The sequence below is a fragment of the Gopherus flavomarginatus genome, chromosome 8 (genome assembly GCF_025201925.1).
Source record: "Gopherus flavomarginatus isolate rGopFla2 chromosome 8, rGopFla2.mat.asm, whole genome shotgun sequence".
NCBI classification, from domain to species: domain Eukaryota; kingdom Metazoa; phylum Chordata; order Testudines; family Testudinidae; genus Gopherus; species Gopherus flavomarginatus.
The window spans coordinates 56,873,105-56,892,516 of record NC_066624.1 but is presented as its reverse complement, the minus strand read 5'-3'; the positions used below and the strand labels follow the sequence as shown (position 1 = coordinate 56,892,516).

Sequence of the window (19,412 nt, the reverse complement as noted above, 5' to 3'; positions counted from 1 at the left end):
ATATACTGAGGATTGGGTTACTTTTTCCTTGTATAAGCTGAAATCTCTGAATTTGTCTCATCAAGGTTAATATAGAACCAAAATTATCTACAGCTAGGAATTAGTTGACACTAATGAAAACTATAGGAAGAGATTATATTTCATAGGGAAAATAGTGCTGACCATTGAATGGTGTAGGCGCAGAGATATTCTATTTGGAAATCTGAATGATTCTGTAGTTTCCAAGTTTCACCTGGCATTGATCATTTAATAGTTACCCAAACACACAGAGCAGATCTTCGCAAAGGCTTTGGAATGCCCACCTTTACCTGCCCTTACCTTTACCACGGTGAACAGGATCTCCCATTTATTCTGAAATAAAGGATCCTTTCCTGCTAGGTGGTGGAGTATAAAGTTTGTTTCCCATAGTATACAGCATCCCTGAGGCAGCAGTTGTATATAAAAGTTTCATTTTCCAGTGTGAATATATTGCTTATTGTACAGAACCCCTATGCAAACTGGTGCTTGTCATATTTTAAATACCAAACCATGCCCTGCTGCTCCATGGGTGAGGAGCCCAGCCAAGACTCTTAGTAGTCACTTTGCACTTCATACCACACTGGGCTGGCTCCCGACCACAAGCTGGTGTGGGGCTCCCCAATGCAGGAGACGCGGTTTTCAGGATTTTACTCATAGAAAAGATACAGACTCCAGTTACAGAAGTTGAAAGAATACTCACCTAAATAGTTAGAGTGCAGCGTGTGTAACAAACAATTGTGGCAGAGCCAAGCCTCAAAACACTCTCATCCTGCTCATGGGCTGAAATACAAATACAATGAAGTGTTGAGCATCTATTATTAGAAGGGTTCACTGACAAAACAAACACTGAAGGTTAGGTGGGAACTGCAGAAGTGTATCAACTAATAATTTCAAAATTAATTTCCTGATCCTGCAATCACACATGTGCATAACTTTACCCCCATGCGTATTGATTTCAAATTGGTTGGAAAGTTAGGCATGTGCTTAAGGTTTTGCAGGTTCTGTTCCTAAGAGGAACAGGAAACTACCCTCTTCATTCTGACAATATGAGCAGGTCAGAATTTCAGGTACTGCTTAACAGTTTACTGCCACCAAATGAATCAAATTATTAAAAAGCTGACATGTAGTCTAATCAAGCAAGCCTGTAAATATGTGTCATCTAGCTGTCTTTGTTTTGTAAAGACAACCATCCAACTGGTATAAGCAGCAGCCAGACATTAAACACTTCAGAAATCAGATGTGACGGGCTGAATAAGCAGAAATTTTTCTACATAGTGAATACTGGTTAAAAAATCAAACTTGGCACAAATAGTAAATCATACAGCAAGCTGCACACATGGCCTCTGACAACTGGAGAATCCTCTCTGGCCACTAACTGCCAGAGTGTTTATAAGATGTGTATTGACCGTTTCATACTAGCATTACAGATCTGAAAATGCACCTACCGTAGTTTTACATCTCTCTAAAATTAACTAAGCAATTTTGTTTTGCACCAATTTAAAATAATCTGCAGGGCTTAAGTGAAGCAAGGAGAAAAAAAAACCCGACAAACTCTTATAAAGTCAAACTGAGCAAATGAGCTCAATTAGAGACACCTTCCCAGCTCCAATCAAGCTTCAGAAGCTCATCCTTGGGACCCAATTGGTTCCTCAATAATAGTAGTTTGTTTTTTCCCCTCCCTCCACAGATTAACCTGTATAAAGAGCTCAAGGAAGTGTTGCATGCTAAAGGGCAAAGGATGGATTTCACAGACACCAAGCTTAGCTACTGACACATTTCAGTGTGGCTGGTGGATGTACAACCAACCAACCAACCACCCTTTGTGCATCTTTGTGTAAACACGCGCACGGAGGAGAATACCTACCACCCAGCCTTATTGAACAGCGTGAGCAAAGAGTCAGCACTTGAGGAATAGCACATCCAGTCTGGTGGTGTCTTGAGCCAGGGACAGGTGAGGAACAGTCAGAGAGGAGAGCCAGGAGAAGAAATTCATGGAAAGTGACGTTAGCACGAGTATAGAAATGTGAATGCAATAACTGAACTTAATGGGATTCCTGGGTTCAGCTCAATAGCCAGTGATTGACAGCTGAGCTGGCTATTGGTGACAAGACACCTAGGTTTCTATTAAAGGGGAAGTTTGGCACCTGTCTTGACACAGCAAGTCCTGTCCTAAGTAAGATGCACATTCTTCTCCCTGTTTCAGTGCCTGCCTTTCCCAGAACCAGGCTTCACAGGGAATGATGTAAGAGCACAGGCAGCCCAGGTGCCTCAGTTACTGCAGTTCCAGTCTCTCCCAGTGGTGTTGATTGTAGGGGAGATTCTCCCGCTCCAGCTGAAACCCCCACAAATAAGGGTCCCTTGCAGGATGTCCAGCACTGACAGGGCCTTGGGAGAAGGGGACCTGCGGCAGCTGCTGAAGCTATACCGCACAGAGATCTCCATGGCTGTGGACGACGTTTTCCCATTGCTTCATGGACTTGCTGATCATGATGTTGTCACAGAGGAGATGTTCAAGGTGAGAAGAACACTGGCACTCCATGCTAAGTGACCTCCTCAGGTCTAATGCTGAGGCGATTTTCTAGTGAGGATTCTAACCCTAGAAGCAGTTTGAATGTGGATACCTGTAAATCTGGAAGAATGGGTCTCAGAGATGTGAGGAGCTGTAAAAGGGATTGTCAATGTCTTTTGCGGGTGGAGGAAAGTGTCATATTTTAAGCTCACTGTGGGAATTACTGGGCTTATGACTACATTCCTTCAGGACTGGGCAATGATTGTGCACTGCTCTGTATGTGCACATGTACATATACATGTACATGCATATAAACCAAGACTTTCAAGTAACTAGTGATTATGGGTGCCTCTTAAAGGGGCAGGAGTTTCAGAAAGTCCTGAGTACCCACCATCTGAAAGTCAGGTGTCAAGCTGCGCACCCCAAACCACTGGGCATTTATGAAAAGCTTGACTGGAGCTCCAGGTTTATACTCTTGAAAAGGAATTGGAAAAACTGGAAATATTCCACTGAGGGATGAGGTGTATTTCCTGGGTTTGTATCTGACACTCTGATTCCCTTCCCCACTGCGGCTAGCTGGGAGTCCTATCAGCAAGGATGATCGTACTGGCACAAGCTTGTGCAGATAGTGTGGAACCCCAAGGGCTGGGCCTGTGGGGAGAGACATTTGAAATGTAGTTGTAGTAAAACTGCCTGGTGAGTTATATATAATGCTTAAGGTTAAAATAGGGAAGGAGGAACAACTGAAGGATACATGCTGCAGAGCGGACTTCCTTTTTCAGCTGCCCTCCCCAGAGGGTGGAGACTGCTGAGTCTTACCTGGGGGCAGTATTTTCAGGAGTTTTCTCTTGAATCAGCAGAGGCCATAATTCCTGCAGGTGGCTGCTGGACTCTATTTGAGTCATTAGGTGGGGCTTTGAAATGCTGCTATTTTTATTCTTACATAGCACATCCTTCTGTCTGGAGTGTAATCAGGGCTGGATTAACCTTTCATGGACCCGGCATCAAACATATTTGTGGGCCCCCATGGAAGCAATGGAGCATGGCGCGGGGAGGTCAGTCCCCAGAGCGAGGGGCCAGCCACAGACAATGGGGCATGGCATGGCAGGGGAAGCCCCGCTCAGCCCAGTGCCAGGGCACTATTTACAAACCGGCAGTTGCCAGATGCATAATGGCCTGCCCGGGGGCAGGCCCATGCCATACCATGCAGCCCCTTACCCCCACCCCTCGTTCTGGCTCCTCAGGAATGGTGTGATCAGCCAGGTCAGGGCCTGCCCAGCCGGGCTCCCTCAAGATGCACTTGCCTGGAGGGGTCCAACTAAGCCCCCCACACTGTCTCCCCCTTCAGTTGGCTGAGACTGGCCAGGCTTCTGCACCAGTCCCAGGCGGCTCAGCTCCAGGGAGACAGGCGGGGCCCCACAGGCAGTGGGAAGCAGAGACTGCCCAGAGCCAGAGTGTTGCAGGCACAGAGGGTGCCGGAGGCAAGCAACAGTGGTTTGTGCCCGGAGTGCTTAGCGCCAATAAACACACCAGGGTGGAGAAGCAAGCAAAGTTTATTTGAGGTCTCAAAGCAGTGCTGGGAGACTTAGCATGCCTCAGATCCAGCACCCCTACACAAGCGGCTTTTCCCTTTTTATAAGTTTTTTTTCTCTTTCGTCTTTCTTCTCCTCTGCCCTCCTCCTTCCTCCCCCTGTAGCAATGATGTAAGCACAGGTGCATTAAGTAATCTTGGCCGCGGCAGCTCGTTAGTAAGTTTTCCTACTGCAAGTTATCTTGTCCTTCTGCTAAAGGTGCACAGGCCTCATTATTTCTGCTTTAGACCAGTTAGAACTGTTGCAACTGATAACGGCTGTTACACCTGGCCTTTTAGGTCGATTAAAGTTCAAACATGGAGGGACTCTTGTCTGCTGAGGCCTAAAACCAGGAAGGCTCCATACCCTTGTGGCCTTCCACCCTCCCGAGTTACTTAGGGTTATGCTTAGTGACACCAACAAGAGGTGCACTGGGGTCCAGCCAGGGGGCTGAGAGGAGCAGGGGGTGGGGCCAGGGAGCTGGGAGGAGCCCTTGACCAGCCTGCAGGCAGGCCGAGAGAAGCAAGTGGTGGGCGGGGGGACCCAGTGGGGTCTCAGGGTGCACTGCAAGCAGAGCAGGCTGGGGCCCCTTCTGAGCATGGGCTACTGGAGCCATTGTAAACCCGGAACTGACAATACTGCAAGGAAGTCAGCATGGCAGTCCCCCCTCCCCCAAGGAGCGGAACGGTAAATACTCTGTGTGTTTGTTGTAATTCTGGTTTGTTTGGTTTTGGATGGTTTCTTAATGGGGGACCCCTACATCCTCTTGGCTGGAATAGATCAGGTGAAAAGTGTTTCCATGGTGGGAACACATACACACAAATAAAAGGGGGAAACAGCATGAGAAGGAAGGGGGAGCAGATTGGATGAAACTAAAAGAGGTGGAGCCAAGTAATTATAAAGCTGAACTCTGGTGCTAGAGGCTCAGTCTCGGTTATTAGAATTTAGTGCTGGTCAGATTGCAGGTCAGATGCACTTTTGCCCTTAACACCAATTTTTTAGGAATTGGTGGTGTCATGGTACAATTCCCCACTCTGAACCTTAGCGTCCAAAAGATGGGGTACCAGCATGAATTCCTCTAAGCTCAATTCCAGCTTAGAACCTGTAGCGCTGCCACCAACCCGGAATTCCAGTGCCTGGTACACTCTGGTCCCCCCAAAACCTTGCCCGGGGACCCCCAAGACCAAGACCGTCTGGATCTCAACACAAGGAAAGTAAACCTTTTCCCCCACCGTTGCCTCTCCCAGGCTTCCCCTCCCTGGGTTACCCTGTAAGATCACTGTGTGATTCAAACTCCTTGAATCTTAAAACAGAGGAAAATGCACCTTCCCCCCTCCTTCTCTCTTCCCCTCCCAGATTCTCCCTGAGAGAGACAGTAATCCTAACACAGAGAGAAATTAGCCTCTCTCTCTGTCTCTTCCCTCCTTTCTCCCCACCAATTCCCTGGTGAATCCAGACCCAGTCCCCTGGGGTCTCACCAGAATAAAAAAACAATTAGGTTCTTAAACAAGAAAGCTTTAAATTAAAGAAAGAAAAAACAGTAAAAATTATCTTTGTAAATTTAAGATGGAATAGGTACAGGGTCTTTCAGCTATAGACACTGGGAATACCCTCCCAGTCTAAGTATACAAGTACAAATTAGAATCTTTTCAGCAAAATACCAATTTGAACTCCTTCCAACCAAATACACATTTGCAAATAAAGAAAACAAACATAAGCCTAACTCGCTTTATCTATCTAGTACTCACTATTTGGAATCTATAAGAACCTGGATCAAGGAGATTGGAGAGAAACCTGGTTGCACGTCTGGTGGCTATTTTATATGATGGTTGTTAAGGGAACATTGTAAGTCAACTTAATGTACTTTTTAGGGGCTCTTTGATTAAAGTCCTTTGCTTTTGTATTTACAATGGACTCTTGGCTTCTTTCTGCCCTTCCTCTGCTGTTTTCATGACTCACCCCCCTCCCCACCTCTTATGCTACAATGATAAAGTGACTGTATCATCAGCTCTAGGCAATACAATTTCAAATCTTATGCTATTTGTCAAACATGGTTTCAGCCTCATTCAGTCCATCCTAGGGTCTCACTCCCCGCCCCCCACAACACAACACAACAGGGCCTACCCCAGCGCCCCATTGCATGTGATCTTTATGCTTTCCTTTAATGGCTGACTAAAGCATCAATTCATGCACACCCAGGCACCACTGGGGGAGAAGGTGCTAGGTGCTGTAACCAGGGCTCCCTCTTTGCCCAGAGCTTGCATTACACAACATGGGTCCAGCACAGCTGTGGGGGGGAGGGAGGGAAGGGAGGAATGGGAACAAGAGGGATGCCCTTGAGAACTGAACATTTGCTTACACTGCTCTTTTTGTTCTTGAAGGAAACACTGAGTTTGAAGGAGCAGGAGGGTTCTCACAAGGCCTTCCATGCCATGCTGACATGGCTACTGAACCGGGATTCATCCTCCATCCAGGACTTCTGGAGGGTCCTCTTCAAGGATTACAACCTGGAGAGATACTCCAAGCTCCAGCCTATTCAGAGCAACTTTCCCAAAGGTAGGAGGGTGCTCAGACAGACTGTGAAGAGAACTCCCTACCTAGCAGGCCTCTGCTCCATGAGGGTCCCTCCTCTTTAGGAACCAAGAGCTTCACCTCTCGTACTCCAGTTCCAGCCCCAGGAGAGGTGCACAATGACAGCCATCGGCCCAGGAATGAAGTGCACAGGGAACAGGGCGGGAGGGGAGAAGCAAGCAGTGATTATCTCGGTAACGATCAGCACCAAAGGGTGAACTTGCACCAGATCACTGGGGAACTTAAGACATTTAAAGCCCTAGCAAAGCACTGGGGAGTTTGGAGTGTCCCCGCCCTGATGCCAATCTCTCTGCTGTCATTCTTTCTAGATGTGGATCTCAGCAGACAGCGCCGGGGGAGGAAACCACCCCCCAGCCCCAAGATGTTGGTGCAGCACAAACAGCAGCCAAAGAGGAAAGCACCAGAGGAACGGGACTCTCCCCAGGCAGCTCAGCCCTTGCTAAAATGCAACTCAAATCCTGGTACAGAGCCTCTTTCACTGCCTGGCCAATGCTGGATCCTGAGCCGTGCTGGTACACAGCCTCCCAAACCCATCAAGCAAATATCTCACCAGGCCCTTCTTACGTTCACAATTCCCCCAGGCTCTATAGGCAACGAAGAGCAGCTGTCCTGTTTTGGACCTTCAAGCAGCACTTCCCACTTGGGTCCAACAGCTTCTATCTTGGCTTCTTGTAGGCCTCAAGTAGATCCCCATCCTCTCTGCAGCTATCTAAATGGAGTGGGGAAGAGAGGTCTGCATTCTGCTGCCCAGCCAGGCAGGGGGGCAGATCAAAGTCCCAGTTAGGGGCTTGTGATCAGGCAGAGATTTGGCTGGGCCTTGCAGGGTGATGCCAGTTGTTGGGGCGAGGGGCGGCAGGAGGAGTAAGGAAGGATGAGATGGAGAATGTAGAAATGAAGAAGGAAATGGAAAGTATGGCAGAGAACCAGGATGACTGGAAGAAGGGATGGAAGGAGAGGAAGAAGAGAGGAGAAAAGAATGAAGATTGAGTATTTTAAGAAAGGAAATAGAGGAGAGGAAAAGAGAGCTGAAAGGAGAGAACCTAACAGAATGGAGAGAGAAAGGAAGGAAAAGTGGTAGATGGAAGAAGAGGAAAAAGAATAAAGAGTTAGAGAAAATGTAAGAAAAGTCACATTGGATATTTTTCAAAAAGCTCAGCTCTAGGATTTATTTGGGGACAGGTCTCTGGCCTGTGCTATACAAGGGGTCAGACTGGATGATCACAATGGTCCCCTCTGGCCTTAGAATCTACAAATCTCTTTAAAGTTCTTATAAATCCATAACATACATTGCAGGGAGATGCAATCATTTATCTATGGTCTTTGGACTTCAGCTGAGTTTCTAAAGCTGCCCATTGTGCCCAGAGATGTGCACCATGACTGCATGTGCAAGAAGGAATGTAACCACTTTCAATAAGGAGTTCTCACTGCTGACATAGTTTCTCTTACACCCCAGCAGGTGCAATCTAAGCACCTAGATCTGGCTGCTCACGTTGGAGCATTCACCATCCCTGCCTACTGTTCCAGTTTCTTGTAAGGTTTCCATTATCTAACCAGGAGGCGAATTAAGAGCTCTTTCTAATAACATCCAATGTGTACCCTTGTCTCTAACCCATATTATAATCCCACAGGGACCCTGCCAAAGGCAAAAGCTGTAAAGAAACCAGAAGGTGTGGAGATCCAACGTTTCCCTCTGGGAAATGGTGAGTGATGTGTCTTACCCCGTCAGTGAAGTTTCCTCTCAGCCCTGTTTGAAGAAATCTTTGTTGTTAGCACCATCCAGCAATGAACAGGCTAAAACCATTCCTGAGCTGGATGTCACTGGGCCTCCTTCAGCATGGGAAGAGAATCCATCACCCTGCAGAGCAATGGCCCCTGTGAGTGCTAGTTGATTGGCATCTCCCATACACAACATTAGCTTAAGTAAAATGTCTCAGGGAAGCAGCAGCTCCCAGAACCAGGTGACACGTGCAGCACCACACAGGCACCTCAAAGGGTTAGGTTGCAGCATGCTGGTATAAGGAGATGGGAAAGATCAGGGTTCAGTGGGCGAAGGGAGGATTCTTAGTGTTTGTGAAGCTAAAGGACTAGTAGCAATGGATTAAGAAAACCCAGCAAACCCATCAACTGCATGACCTTCCCTACACAGCTCTGCCAACACACCTTGGGCACATCTTGCTCCAAAGCTGGGCCTGGCTGGTGTGCAGAGACTTTCAGTCATGCCCTGCAATGTGTGATATGACCAATGATTTACTAGGGACTAGACTGAACCCACCAATCTCCTTTCATTTGAAATCAAATCCCTATTTAAACTGACCTCCCCAGATGCTGATCTCAGCAGGTGGGGAAGAGAGGTCTGCATTCTACTGCCCAGCCAGGCCTGGGACCAGATCAAGTGGCCAGCCAGGGGCTGTGATCTAGCAGAGATTGGGATGGGCCTTGCAAGGAGATGCAATCATCAGCATTGGGGGAGCCCCCGATTGGGGTCATCAGGTTGTATTTAATGCCTTGCCAGTTTTTAACATACTTCAAACCATAGTCCTCCCCCATCCCTTGGGAGAATATATGTACAAAGGCCTCATGTTTCATTGATAATGACTGTTTTAAAACCATAGGCATTCAGAGTATGGCTGCCTCAGTCCAGAGGGCTGTTACTGTGTCATCCAGTGAACTGCCAGTGAGCTGCGGGGCTGTAGAAGGAATTCTCATCAAACAGGTGTTTGAGTCAGGTAGATATACCAATGTTCTTGGGACAGGAAATCATGAACTTGGGGCCACTAGTGACTATAATGAGACACACAGCTGAGTATCTAGGGAGTTCAAGAACAGTGCTCATGACAACAATGTGGGCCAATTCCATTCCAGGTTTTTCCCCTTCCTGAGGACAGCCTGGTTCCAGGGGACAGATTTAGTTCAGATTAATCAGAGTGAAAGGACCCTCCTTCTTGAAGCTAGAAGCCACCCAGGCAATTATAGGTAGGGCAAGATTTCAGTGCTTGCTGGCAGAGGGGCTAGTAGGGTGGATGGTGGAGCCGGCAGGCTGGGCCTGGGGGGGGTGAGTTAGCAAATCAGACCAGCCAGAGGGCTCTGTAAGTAGCATACATGGGTGGAAAGTGTGGATGGCTGTGGGAAGAAGAACAAACACATGGATAAGGTCAGCATTGGGGAGGAGATGGGATATTGGAGGATGGGGAAACCCCCAAGGGATTCCCAGTTCAGGTGGAAAGTATAGAAGTACTGTAACCCTGGACTGGGAGACCCCCTCCTCCTAGCATAGATAGTCTTTAATTTTTTAAAAGTCACTGGCAGAATATAAACAAACACAGCCTTCTGGCTACCCCTGCCTGCGTAAGGAGGGTGGAGTTGTGAACAGTAGTTGTTGTGATGTGGCCATGTACATAGCATCCTGCCATGGTGCACAAGAGTTATTTTTGCAGCAACATGAAGTAGCAAGTGGCAGCAAGACCCAGCACTACTTGCTCGGCCAGCTGGACAGGTGGTATCCTGCCCCATGATTCTCACTAACAGGATGCACCTGGCAGGGTGTACAGCTACCAGCCACTGTCCCTGCTGTGCTCTCTGCCCTATCACTAGGATTTGGCCCTTGAGACGTCAACATATTGTGTAGATGATTCTTGACAAAGCCTATGCAGGTCAGATCCTTCATTTACCTGCCAAGCCTTGGGCTCAGGATTAAGTTCTGTGATAAGAGTCCATCCCATCGCTAGCAGCTAAACAGGGACCTGAACTCCTGCCTGTGACATTTTCTGGGGCCCGTGGTGTCATCAACTGCTTCAGAGGAAGTGCTGACTGCTGAACTGGGCTCTGGGAGGGAAACAGAGAAGATGGTTTTCAAACATTTCTAAAATGTAATGCTTTTACACCTGTTCTGCTTGAACTCCGGCGTCCTTACCACGTTAACAATGAAACCTTCCCCTGCACCCGAGCATCATTCAATCAGCATGTGCGTGTGCTCCCAGCACACAACTTACATAAGCGAGTGTCCTCTTTTCCAGGGGGCTCCAAGAAATGTGTCAAAGTTGGAGGCGAGTTTTATGCACCAAGCAAGTTTGAGGAACCTGGGGGAAAGAACAAAAGCCGAAGCCTGAAGCCCAGTGTGCGAGCCAAGGGATTTCAAGGGCCCCAATATGTATGCTTTCAGCAAACACAAGTTGTTTTTACATCTTTTTCCTGTTTGAGTCCTCTTTGCAGTAAGGGGTTTCACCCATTGCGCTGGTTCCACCCATACAGCTCAGCTCAGCTTTGTCCTTTTTCTTCATAAACTATTGAGCAGGTTTGTGCTTGGCTTGGCCCTGGGCAGGTCGGGCAGACCTCATGCTGAATGTGAAAGGTGTGAGTGGTTTTCTAACCTCTCCCTACTCTCTGAACCAGCTTGGCCTAAAGTGCTTTCAGAGCTTCCCGCAGCACAACAGCTTCTCCAGCCAGTTGGCACGAGTCAGATTCCATTGCAGGAGAACACAGGATGCTCTAGAGTCTAGATCTAGCATCTGTCTGAGACAGGACATGCATCTATGGGATGTGCATTTATACAGCCAGACTGATCACAGCAGCATTTCCTGCCTCACCCCCTGTCCATCTCACTCTGCAGAATGGCGAGCTGAAAATAAACTCACAGAGCAGCCTCCATGTCACCCCTGTTCACATCGTGGATCAAACCCTCCACCAGGTAAAAACCCTACTGGGGAGCTGAGCTTCTCTTCCCCTCTGCCAGGAGCAGACAAACTGCTTCTGTTCAGTGTCACTCCCTCCTCCTCCAGGGCGAATTTTCCAAATGTTGTGCAGGGCCCACATCTTGTTTTCATTGATTCTCTCATGGTGGATAGCAGTGTGCCTCTCTGCTGCACGACCTTGTCTCAGTGAGAGTGAGATTCTCCTGTTGAGCCTCAGGGTGCTGCATGGAATTAGTACATGACAAGTCTCTGATTTCCTCAGTCTCTGGTTTCCTCAGCCTGGCAGTCTTGCTACCAGAAAAGGGGAGACACAAGGGTTTGGTCAGGACAAACATTTGCTAGCAAAAAGCCCCCTGCCCCGGGCAAACTGGAATTCCCCAGAAGATTCCAAAGTGAAACAGCCACCATTTCCATCCATTGCCCAGCCCAAGAGCTCCCTGCTTAACTGATGGTCTCTGTGTGGGCACTAGACTTACATGTTGAAAGCGTAAAATGGGGAAAGATTTTCAGAGGTTCAGAGCTTCCCTGCAGGCTGTCAGATGTGTTGTATAACCCATGGAGACAAGTGTCTGTTGAATTTGTGGGATTCTGGAGCTTGGAATTAAGGATGAAGCATTCACTGCTTTAATTCCTTGCCAGATCCCCAGCAAGGAAGCATCTGCCAGGTGTAATGTCTCTGAAATACCAGACAGTACCTGGCTACAGAAGTCAGGCAGGCTTCTGTTATAATGCTACATCTGCCAGCCAGCTGTACTACATGCTGTCCCTTGAGCATTCACTTCCTTTGGTTGCTCAGCTCTGTATTCTGTTTAGTCATCCTGTAGGGAGGAGAGAGATTTTCTGAAGTCCAGGATACTAATGTTTTGCTCCAGTTATTAGTTTTGTGACATCTGATAGCAAGGATTCACCAGTTGGTCACCTGTGCTGGAACATGACCCTTTATAAGAGACCAAGTCCAGTTTGTCCTGCAGTATACTGGATTGCTCTGCGCTAGTGTAACAGATCACCGTAGTTATAGTGAGGGAGAAGTTGGCTTTGAGTCTCTGTACTTTTGCTTTCTGTTACATCGTGCGCTATTTGCCTCCCTGGGTCAGAAGAACGATGATGAATGTGCAGTGTGCAGGGATGGTGGGGAGCTGATCTGCTGTGACGGCTGCCCCAAAGCTTTCCATCTGGCCTGCCTCGTGCCCCCACTGACAGAAATTCCAAGGTAATAACAAGCACTCCCAGGCACACTCCCCACAGCGAGTATTTACTGCTCTATCATCCCATCAGCTCACTCTGGTCCAAGGGTAGGGGGAAGATGCAGGATTTTCAAAGTGCTCAGTGCTGGGCTAAAAAAATGCTGAAATAATTTTGCATTATTTTGCCTGATTTTCTTAACCACATTTAAAATAAAAAACAAAACTTATTGTCCTAAATATAGGAAAGCTTCCCTCTTCCCTAAACATAGGATTTAGTTGGGGATTAGTCCTGCTTTGAGCAGGGGGTTGGACTAGATGATCTCCTGAGATCCCTTCCAACCCTGATATTCTGTGATTCCTACAGAGGCAGAGACCTTGGGTACTTGTGGGGCCTACATGCAGGGCCAGGTCCTTAGCAGGTGTAAATCAGCATAGCTTCACTGTAATTCATTGCTGTTCACAGAAATGGCCACTAGCTAGTACTGTTGCTTTACACAACTGTGACCAATCAGTTGAGTCTCCAGAAAAAATCCCTTGTATCTATAAGAAAGCACCATTGCAGTAAATGCAGGTTGGCTTTGCTTTCTCATTTCTTTTGTTCCACCTAAACATTTGCTTACCTATTTCTTTACTATCTGATTTTGGACAGCGGGACATGGAGGTGCATCTCCTGCTCAACTGAGAAAGTGAAGCAGGACCAGCACATAGAAGAGGAGCAGGTCAGAGAGCCACCATCTGAGACACAGGTATAGCTAGGAGCCTTGCTTCACCAAACTTAGCCACGTCCAACCACTCCTCTATCGATATCCCCACACCGCCCTTCTTCTGTGCCCTAGATAGAAATTGGGCAAAATGGCAGGATTATGTTCCAGGTGCTGTTGGGATTACCCTGCCTTGTATGTAATGTGACATGTGAACCCCCCTACGGCCACCCTCCTCTGTCCCTTCTACTTTTACAAAAAAGGGTGGGCAAGATTTTGCTCAGAGTTTTTTCCCAGTCTGTTGGGATGGTTCGCTTCCCTCAGTAGGGATGAATTCTTTGAGGGTGTCAACAAGCACATGGAGGAGGGTGATCCAGTCAGCCCAGTGTACTTGGGATTTTCAGAAAGCCTTTGACAAGGTCTCTCACCAAGAGCTCTTAAGGAAGCAAAGTGGTTATAGGATAATAGAGAAGGTCCTCTTTTGGGTCAGTAAGTGATTAAAAGATAGGAAGCAAAGAGTAGAAATAAATTATCAGTTTTCACAAATGGGTGACTGGCAACAAAATAGCAGATGAAATTCAACAGTGGTAAATGCAAAGTAATGCACATTGGAAAAAAATAATCCCAACTGCACATAAAATGACGGGTTCTAAATTAGCTGTTATTACTCAATCAAGTTCTTAAAGTCATTGTTCACAGTTCTCTAAAAACTTCAGCTCAATGCACAGCAGCAGTCAAAAAGGTGAACAGAGTGCTAGGAAATACCAGGAAAGGATAGAAAATACCATAATGCCATTATATAAATCCATGTTATGCCATGTTACTGTTTCCAGTTCTGGTTTCCCCATCTCAAAAATGTTATAGTGCAACTGGAAAAGTTCAGAGAAGGGCACAAAAGTGATCAACGGAATGGAAAGGCTTCCATACAAGGATAGACTAAAGATTAGGACTGTTCCGTTTAGAAAGGAGATGTTCAAGGGGGGATGACAGAGGTCTATAAAATCATGAATGGTGAGGAAACAATGAATAGAAAAGTTCTATTTACCCTTTCCCACAATACAAAAACCAGGGATCACTCGAGGAAATGAATAGGCTTAACAGGTTTAATACAAACAAGAGGAAGTACTTTTTCATATAATGCACAATTAACCTGTGGACTTCATAGCCAGGGGATGTTGTGAAGGCCAAAAGTGTAACTGGGATCAAAAAAATAATTAGATAAGTTTATAGAGGATAAGGTATCAATAGCTATTAGCCAAGATGGTCAGGGACCCAACCCCATGCTTGGGACAACCCAGAACCTCTGACTACCAGGAAGAGAAGATGGAGTAGATCACTCCAAATACCCTGTTCTGTGCACTCCTCCTGAAGCTCTGGTACTGGCATACTGGCCTAGAGGGACCATTGGTCTAACTCAGTATAGCCATCCAGGAGACTGAAGTACCTCTATACAGAACTGTCATCAGCAGATCCACCTGCAGGGGCCTGAGGTGCCTCCCCTGGAGGGACTAACTAACGACACTTCTGTTTGTGCCTAGAAGGGTCTGTATGGACAGAGGGCAGCTGGAGACAGAGAGAGGATTCTTATCAAAGAACCTACGCCAGGCTCCGATGCCTCATTCACCTTCAAACAACCTCTGCCCCCTGCGCCTTCCCACTCACCAATGCCAGTGGTAATGCCAGCCTCAACCCTCCAGCTGCTGTCAAGTCTGGGCCTGGAGAGACAGCTAGTTTGTGGCTCTGCTTTCCATGTGATTTTCAACCACCTTATTCTACAGGGCCTTTAAAACCATGGTGTGCACAGAGTTCAGATTCAGAGAGTATGTTCAGCATATCTGAGCTGGCTATAAGGCATATGCAGCTTATTATCCCCAGCAGTACAAATGTGTCCCAAAATACTCCATGGAGTTGCCACCCCAGTGCTCAGAGCAGCAGGTGTGGGGTCAGTGTGTGTGTCCTGTAAAGCAGAGCATGCACCATGCCTGCTGCAAAGTGGGGGAAAGAAGGCAGGGGGAGGAGAAGGGGCCAGCAGCAGAGGAGGCACTGCACCTAAAAAGGAGGTGGGCTGGTAGGGATCATCAGAGCACATATACCCAGCAGGCCCCATGACTGAGCCGGAATATGAGTGTGATGGGATCCCCCACAGTGTATAGCCTGGGACTGTGATAACGCTGTGTCCTCTTAACGCTTTCCAGCCTGGGCTGTCTCTCACAATGCTTTGCTAGTGACAAGCAGCAAACCCCTCCAGGTGCTGTGATCACTCAGCACAAAAGCATGTGGAGCCCTCACCTAGCTAGATTGCATGAATGCTCCCAGAGTCACTCATGAATCACACAGAGAAAAGCACCAGAGGCAAATCCCCCTAGCTCCCAGCACTGTACCTCAGGAATATACTGTCTTGTAAGATGGGCAGTGCAAATTTATTAATTGGTTCACCACTTCAACAGTGGTATACACCAGCCTTTGTCAAACCTGAGCAGATTTGCCCCACACTTCGTACAAATTCACTGGTAAAGATAAACAGTAAAACAAATTTATTGACTATAAAAGATAGGTTTTAAGTGATAGGCAAAAAGTCAGAGCTGGTTACCAAAAGAAATAAAATAACCATGCAGTCTAAACTCTCAACCCTATTAGACTGGGCAACAACTAGATCAAGCAGTTTTTCTCACCCCACTGGATACTGCAGTCCTTAATGTACAGATTTCACCCCTGAAATCTGGGCCAATCTCCTCTGTTGGAGTCTTGTCATCTCAAGTGTCTTAGTTGCTTGCAGAATGGGTGGGGGCAGGAGAAGGGCCCAGTATGTGTCCACTCTGCCTGTTTTATACCCTCTGTCCATGTGCCTGGAAAACACAAGTCTAGGCATGTCTGAGAGCATTGCTGAGTCTCCCGGCAAGGTTGATCAATTCCCCGGGTGTGGCCTCATGCAGGTGAGTCATTGAATTGTAGTTCCGTTGTTGATGGGTTGTTTGAAACCCTGCCTGGGTGCTGGTTACTTTCCTTACTGTTGCTTCTGGGGAGCTATGTCTGGCTGATTCCCCAATTTACAGCATGTTTTAGTGACAACTATACTACACAATTCTCATGACTTCATACGCATTAATGATATACAGATATAGATAGAGAAATGACTCAGCAGATCATAACCTGATACCTTACAAGGCATGCTTTATAAGTAAGATCACAATTATATAAAAATGAGGAATATGGGGGTTACAGGACGCTCCCCCAAGGTATAGAATGTCACAGTGGGGCTGAGTATAAAATCCAAATTCTCCACCTTTCCTTTCCACAGAAACTGACAGTTGGTGAGAAATGTGGAGTCTGCAGGGGAGGAGGAGACATGACCTACTGTGCCCAGTGCTTCAAGGCCTTCCACGCCAACTGCCACTTCCCTGCCCAAGCAGAGCGGCTCAGGTGAGGTGCACGACTGCAAAATCATTGCCATCTCCCACCTGGGTGTACCTGATTTAATCCAGAAACAGGTATTTTGTCTATTATTTTACAAGGGATAAGTTACAGTCACTGGACACTCTGTTCTCCAGTTTCTCAAGATCAAAAGTACATTTGATTCTCTCAAATCTCTGGTAGCTCCCCATGACTCTGGTACTTTGCACTCATGCTTTATGTTCCAGACCCCATGCACACACACTATATTCCACTATGGGGTCTGGCCAGTCTTTAGAGGCTGAAGGCTACTGGCTTGCTGTCAAAGATGGCACTGTCTTAAATCCTTCATAGTACTCTGCCTCACTTATCTCTTCTGATCCGAAACAGCAACACATACAAAGGCTCTCCTTAATTTTTTCAGTCTGCAGGGTGATGCTTTGACTAGGATCCATAATCTTTATCTTCTGTTCCAGTGAAATCTTGCTATGCAAGTCCTGCTCTGGCAGCTCTGGAACCAGTGGCCTGGAGGGAACAGTGACCTCAAATAACCATGCACTAAGAGCAGCAAAGGTCAGTACTTTTCTGCAGTGCATGCAGAAGTCCTAGATGACATTTTTAGGGCTACTTAGCAAAGTGCGTATCAGTGGGAGCAACCTCTTCCAGCAGATGCTTAGCCCTTCTGTATCATCTTCCATCAAGGACTCTCAAAGCACTTCACAAATACAGGTATACTTATAGTAGCCTTGCGAGGTAGGAAAGCTCCAGTTTCTTTTACAAATGATGAAATGGAGGCAGAGAGAAGTTGTGCTCTACCTGGATCTGTGGGGGAACAGAATCCAGATCACATGACTTACAGTCATGTGCTTTAATCACAAGCCCAACCTTCCTAGCTGATCCACGTCTTCTGTAAAGCACCATACACATGTGTAGGGCTACAGTATAACATGCTTATCATAAAAGAGTAACAAGATTCACAGTTCCCGTGAACTTAGTACACCATTCCAAGTCCATCTGGTTAAGGGAATCCCCAGTACAGCCTGGCATAGACTGGAGGTCAAACTTTTAGAAGCCCTTTTGAGAATGTTACCAGAGAAGCACATATCGCAGTATATCACTTCATAGACATTGCCACACCTACTAACCACTCTAATGATTGCAGAGAAGACATAGCCAGTCACCGTGCCAATATTCACTGCAAGAACCTTAGTCATTCAGGACCAGAAGGGACCACCATGCTAATCCAAATAATGAAAGCATAACCAGGAGTGGTCACATTTACTGACCCTCCAATAATCTTCAGAAGTTTGAGAGCCACAAGACACACAATCTGGCTCAAAGGGCGGCGCCTTCTGGAGGATAGGGATTCTGCCCTGATCCCTCCTAACAGGGCTAAAGCCCTTAAACCTCCCTCTCTGCAGAAGAGAAACCACTAGTCTCACTACCCCACCTGAGCCCTGAGCTCTCCTCCTCCCCCTGCCCAGTCTGGTAGGCAGAAAATGGGGGCAAGGGCTCTGCAAGCCACACTTTACCTGTAAAAGAGCCACAGGTGGCTCACAAACCACAGTTTGGCCATGTCTGGCATAATCATCTGTGTAACATCCCTGTTCTGGCTTAGGTTCTTGTGAGTTTAGCAGCACTTTTTTCCCAATTCCCAACTGTCTTCTAAACAAACTTCATGGAGCAACAAGTGTCTTTAATTCTCAGTAACAGATGAGCTTAACTGGAATTGATTCTCCTCTTGGTTACAGAAGGCTTATGTTGGTACAACTCCATCAATGACAATGGTATTACTCCATCATAAACCAGTGTTACTGGGTAGAGACTCAGACCCATTGTGTTTAATGTTTCATCTTCATGTTGGGAAACTGAGCAGTCTGGCCATGTTCTTGATTCCAGGCAGTGGAAGAATCTGCTGGGAATGACCCGATCCTGAATAAAGAAGAGTTGGACTCTCTCCTGGGTGAGGTAATAAACCATTTCATCTTCTCATCTCTCTGATTTTATTTTATGCAAGAAAATAGTCCACAATCTGAACAGAGCAGTTCCTACAGGTCCTGGAATTCACAGACACTCCACTCACCTCTGTTTGCAAAGGCCCCTCACCCAATCCAGGCCTAAAAGCAGCTGGGTCCAAGTACAGAAATACTGCAACACCTTCAGCAGTCCAGGTATGACTGCACTGAATGGGCAGTCCAGTGTCAATGAGTATCCCTGTAAGCCTTGTTGCACCATCAGAAACCCCTGCTGGCAAAAGGTGTAGGTTAGGGCTCCTGGGGAGCCAGGGTACAGGCTGAGGCAGGGTCAGAGTCTAAACAGGCCCATTTACAAGGCTGATAATGCGTAAAGCAGGTTTATTTTTGTATACTGTGTTTGAAATGGGAGACCATTAAAGCGAGGGACAGAGAGCAAAGGTGTGCACATGCAAGTGCCTCATATAGCCAGATGAACCAGTTCTCCTAATCTTCCTCTCTCACTTGGAGAAAACCTTCTTACTGCCCTCCTGAAGCCCTTCCTTTGCTTTCCTGAGATGCCCTAAATACATACTACCCCTTTGTTGCCTCTGTTTTGTCTTCCAGAGCTCCTTTGATGGGATTCTGCAGTGGGCATTCCAGAACATGTCTCGTCCACTCTCAGATACTCACGGATTTTTCTCTTAGCTCCTGTTGTAATTGTGGACATGTCATGCCAACTTGCTGCCCTCCATACATTGGACTTGACACTAATCATCTTTAAATGTCTTGTGCCGACATCTTGGG

The 19,412-nt window shown here is 47.0% G+C and overlaps 1 protein-coding gene across 1 annotated transcript; it reads left to right on the top strand.

The window, feature by feature from the left end:
* The first annotated feature begins 2,383 nt into the window (after positions 1 to 2,383).
* Positions 2,384 to 19,407, top strand: AIRE (autoimmune regulator). Its single transcript, XM_050965236.1, has 13 exons — positions 2,384 to 2,533; positions 6,480 to 6,654; positions 6,999 to 7,151; positions 8,319 to 8,390; positions 9,303 to 9,416; positions 10,704 to 10,861; positions 11,780 to 11,809; positions 12,464 to 12,588; positions 13,212 to 13,308; positions 16,478 to 16,683; positions 17,130 to 17,226; positions 18,553 to 18,621; positions 19,233 to 19,407. Exons 1-13 carry the CDS (start codon positions 2,384 to 2,386, stop codon positions 19,311 to 19,313), a joined length of 1,527 nt encoding a protein of 508 aa, XP_050821193.1. The 3' UTR covers positions 19,314 to 19,407.
* Positions 19,408 to 19,412: the final 5 nt, after the last annotated feature.

Bases quoted from the DNA above. Each gene is read 5' to 3' on its own strand.
- AIRE (XM_050965236.1), top strand. From the start codon at position 2,384: ATGTCCAGCACTGACAGGGCCTTGGGAGAAGGGGACCTGCGGCAGCTG. The intron at 7,152-8,318 runs GTACAGAGCCTC...ATAATCCCACAG, and splicing joins AAAATGCAACTCAAATCCTG to GGACCCTGCCAAAGGCAAAA. The intron at 18,622-19,232 runs GTAATAAACCAT...TTTGTCTTCCAG, and splicing joins TGGACTCTCTCCTGGGTGAG to AGCTCCTTTGATGGGATTCT.